Consider the following 5,000-nt stretch of genomic DNA (forward strand, 5'->3'; position numbering starts at 1 on the left):
TCTCTCCCCCTCTCTCCCCCTCTCTCTCTCTCTCTCTCCCCCCTCTCCCCCCCCCCCCTCAGAAGCCGGGGATGTGGCAGTAGGCCTCCAGGGAGGACAGCAGGATGTAGATTAACCAGCAGGACAGGAACAGGCCGAGGGTGAGGAGCTTGGCAGTCCGCGGCCCCCCCAGCTCGCCCCCCGCCACGCCCGGCCGGCGGCGGTACAGCAGCACCATCACGCAGCACACCGCCATCACCGTGAACAGCGTGACGGAGAAGGCCAGCGAGCCGGGGTTCACCAGGAACTTCTGCCCGCGGGAGCTCCAGTAGACGGAGGCGATGGTCCAGGCCACGCCGATGCCCAGGAACACGTTGACGGCGTTGGAGCCCGTCACGTTGCCGATGGACGCGTCGGCGTACTGGTCCTGGATGGCCGCCACCTTACTGGCGAAGGTGTCTGTGGCGTGGAGCCAGCGAGGGAGAAGGAGAAGGAGGAAATGGTTGGAGCCACCGTTGCAATATTTAGGTTATATTACTATTAAAGATGACTTTAAGTCGCACTTAAGACGGAAAATTCAGGAGTATTTTTTTTTTTTCGTTAACATTTTTATGTAAAAACCTAAAGCCTTTATTTATATTGAGCTGCACTATATTTACATCACTTTTTTCAATTGACTTCTATCTTTTCTCAAGTGTCCGGTCTGAGTTCACCGCCTCATGAATCATCGGTTGAAAAGTGAGGCTCCAGCATCAACGTGTGAAGAAACCGCCGGACCAAACGCGTCCACTGGGCGGAGGAGGGTCTCTGTTCAGCAGTGCTCTCCTCTCTTGTAGTTCAGGAGGTAATCAACTTCACTTCATGGTTCATTTTATTTCAGTTTATCGGCGGCGGTGCGTTTGAAGCGCTGACTGTTCAGAGCGGCTGGTGTTTAAACCACGGCGTCAGTCAGCTCCCAGGAAGACTGGCCTGGCTAGACCGCTAGGACCCTCAGGACCCTCTAGGACCCTCTAGGACCCTCCAGGACCCTCAGGACCCTTTAGGACCCTCAGGACCCTCTAGGACCCTCTAGGACCCTCTGGGACCCTCTGGACCCACTAGGACCCTCTAGGACCCTCTAGGACTCTCTAGGCCCTTCCGGGACCCTCTAGGACCCTCTAGGACCCTCTAGGACCCTCCAGGACCCTCTAGGACCCTCTAGGACCCTCTAGGACCCTCTAGGACCCACTAGGACCCTCCAGGACCCTCTAGGACCCTCTAGGAACCTCAGGACCCTCTAGGACCCTCTAGGACCCTCTAGGACCCACTAGGACCCTCCAGGACCCTCTAGGACCCTCCAGGACCCTCTAGGACCCTCCAGGACCCTCTAGGACCCTCTAGGAACCTCAGGACCCTCCAGGACTCTCTAGGACCCTCTAGGACCCTCTAGGAACCTCCAGGGCCCTCTAGGACCCTCAGGACCCTCTAGGACCCTCTAGGACCCTCCAGGACCCTCTAGGACCCTCTAGGACCTGGCCTGTCCTCCGAGGCTAGAAGGGAGACAGTAGATGCTCTTCATTGTGCGCAGGACGGTCGGCCCCGTGGTTCAGACCCAGAGCTGAAGGCTGACGTTAAGCTGGGTTGTGTGACAGGACTTGGACGTACAGAGACAGGGAGCTGGAAATAACGCGAGAAAGACATCCCAGAATAATCACGTTTCCAGTGCAGTGCTACCACCAAGACTTTATCAGCTATCACACGCACACACGCACGCACGTTCGTGCATAAACCCACACACACACACGTACTTGCATACACACAAACACACACATGCACACATACAACCATACATATAGGCACACACGCATGCACACAGCAAACCATACATACACGCACACACACAACCACACACACGTGCATGCACACAAAGCAGTCTGTTGTCACACATAAATAAACACACACGAACATACAAATACATACACATGCATGCACACACACAACCACACATGCATGCACACGTTCACACAAAGCTGCCGGTTGTCAACGGCATAATGGCGGGATACATATTTAGTAAGCTGCCGAGCTTCCCACTGAGCTACTCCCCAGAAACCAGTTAGACGTTATTCCTCAGCTGGTTTTCTCCCTGTAGCCTATGAAGCTGTTTCTTTAATCCAAGGATCTGAACGCTGGTCCTCCACTGATGAACCATTAACCGTTACCGATTCGTAACAGAATGCAGAACCCAAAGCAGGGCAGGTGGGTTCCACCCGCTGAACACAGACCTCTGGCTGCAGGGGTCGGTGAGGGCGAGCCGCTCTGACACGGACCAGTCGATACGTTAACGTAATGAGGAGCAGGCAGCCCTCCACCTACTGAGGCTCTGCAGAGAGCCGGTCGCTATAGTTACAGGTGGGATGGAGCTCCATTCAGACGCTAAGGGAACCACGGCAATCTAGGAGACACTTTTATCCAACGTGATTGAGAGTAAATAATGCGACGGACAGTGGATGGTGTGAATTCAGGACGAGGTTGGGGACCGGAGTATCCTGCAGTACTTTGGCTACCTCTAGCTCACTGTGAAGAAAGACACACAACACAGCTCTGAGCCTGAGAGGGTCGGAGGAACCTCCTCCTGATCCAGGTCTAGATCACTAGTGATGTGACAGGTCTAGATCACTAGTGATGTGACAGGTCTAGATCACTACTGATGTCACGGGTCTAGATCACTAGTGATGTGACAGGTCTAGATCACTAGTGATGTGACAGGTCTAGATCACTACTGATGTCACGGGTCTAGATCACTAGTGATGTCACAGGTCTAGATCACGAGTGATGTCACAGGTCTAGGTCACTACTGATGTCACGGGTCTAGATCAATAGTGATGTGACAGGTGCAGATCAGTAGTGATCTCACAGGTCTAGATCACTACTGATGTCACAGGTCTAGATCACTAGTTATGTCAAAGGTCTATATCGCTAGTGATGTGACAGGTGCAGATCACTAGTGATCTCACAGGTCTAGATCACTTGTTATGTCACTGGTCTAGAGAACTAGTGATGGGACAGGTGTAGATAACTAGTGATGGGAAAGGTGTAGATCACTAGTGGTGTCACAGGTGTAGATCACTAGTGATGTCACAGGTGTAGATCACTAGTGATGTCACTAGTAGACAGGTGTAGATCACTAGTGATGTCACTAGCAGACAGGTGTAGATCACTAGTGATGTCACAGGCGGGGGGAGGGGACCCACCTGGGACGGAGGTCCCGAGCGCCACAAACACCACGGCGGTGACGGAGTCCTTGAGGCCGACGGTGCAGCCGAAGTGCGAGGCGAGGTCTCCGGTGACGGCCGTCAGAACGCCGATCAGGGAGATGGACACGAAGAAGCAGGCCCAGCCGTTCCAGTACTCGGTGGGCGGCACGAAGGCGAACAGAACCTTCCAGAACACGGTGAGGAAGTGCATGATGTAGTCGAAGCAGGAGGGCAGGCGCTCCTCGCCGCTGTCCTCATCGTCATCGTCACCTGGGGACAAACAAACAAACACATAAACAAACAGACAACAGATACATAAACAAAGAGACAAAGACATAAACAGACGAACAAACACATAAACAAACAGACAACAGATACATAAACAAAGAGACAAAGACATAAACAAACGAACAAACACATAAACAAACAGACAACAGATACATTAACAAAGAGACAAAGACATAAACAAACCAACAAACACATAAACAAACAGACAACAGATACATAAACAAAGAGACAAAGACATAAACAAACCGACAAACGAACAAACACATAAACAAACAGACAAACAAAGACATAAACAAACTGACAAAGACGTAAACAAACAGACAAACAAACACATAAACAAACAAATAAAATAAAAACAAATAAACAACCTTTGGTCCAGCAACACCTTCAGAGTAAAAGCCCTCAGCCGTCCTCTTAAAGGCCGCACCACGACATGATACCAAAGTAAAGGTCCCAATAGCAGCCCCTCACCACAAGGCTGCTACACTCAAACCACTTGAAATCCTACCAAATATTAATTATTCAAGGATATAATCTTTCTTGGTGTTGACTTGGTGTTCACCAAGTCATGCATTTTTGATACTGTGATAAAATCAGCAGACCTTAAAAGATATTCGAACAGGCCTCCCATCTGAGGCTAAACACAGTAGAACAGGCCTCCTATCAGGTTAAACACAGTAGAACAGGCCTCCTATCAGGTTACACACAGTAGAACAGGCCTCCTATCAGGTTAAACACAGTAGAACAGGCCTCCTATCAGGTTACACACAGTAGAACAGGCCCCCTATCAGGTTACACACAGTAGAACAGGCCCCCTATCAGGTTACACACAGTAGAACAGGCCTCCTATCAGGTTAAACACAGTAGAACAGGCCTCCTATCAGGTTACACACAGTAGAACAGGCCTCCTATCAGGTTACACACAGTAGAACAGGCCTCCTATCAGGTTACACACAGTAGAACAGGCCTCCTATCTGAGGCTAAACACAGTAGAACAGGCCTCCTATCAGGTTACACACAGTAGAACAGGCCTCCTATCAGGTTACACACAGTAGAACAGGCCTATCAGGTTACACACAGTAGAACAGGCCTCCTATCAGGTTACACACAGTAGAACAGGCCTCCTATCAGGTTACACACAGTAGAACAGGCCTCCTATCAGGTTACACACAGTAGAACAGGCCTCCTATCAGGTTACACACAGTAGAACAGGCCTCCTATCAGGTTACACACAGTAGAACAGGCCTCCTATCTGAGGTTTAATTGCAAACCTATCAAATAAAATCCCTTGGCAGTGAAAGCCCAGGAGTGGACCATCACACTAAAGGCCCCTCAAGTCATTTTTATGTAAGCCTGTGTAAGCCCACACTAGTGGGCGTGTCTCTGGATGGTTATCACCATAGTAACTGCAGGGATATCACTGTGGAGTCGAAAAGCTTTCTGTACTCCACAGGACAGCACTCCACAACAGCTGCTGGTGGAGCTGGTGGAGGTGGTGGT

The 5,000-nt window shown here is 50.7% G+C and overlaps 1 protein-coding gene across 1 annotated transcript in view; it reads right to left on the reverse strand.

Annotated features, from left to right (window-relative positions):
- Nucleotides 1-58: 58 nt before the first annotated feature.
- The window catches only part of slc8a4a (solute carrier family 8 member 4a), a 26,922-nt gene continuing 21,980 nt past the window's right edge, over nucleotides 59-5,000 (reverse strand). Inside the window, 2 exon segments of the mRNA XM_056594387.1 lie at nucleotides 59-438; nucleotides 3,210-3,482. Coding sequence (XP_056450362.1) covers nucleotides 59-438; nucleotides 3,210-3,482 — 653 coding nt within the window.

The sequence above is a fragment of the Gadus chalcogrammus genome, chromosome 7 (genome assembly GCF_026213295.1).
Source record: "Gadus chalcogrammus isolate NIFS_2021 chromosome 7, NIFS_Gcha_1.0, whole genome shotgun sequence".
Classification (NCBI taxonomy): Eukaryota; Metazoa; Chordata; class Actinopteri; order Gadiformes; family Gadidae; genus Gadus; species Gadus chalcogrammus.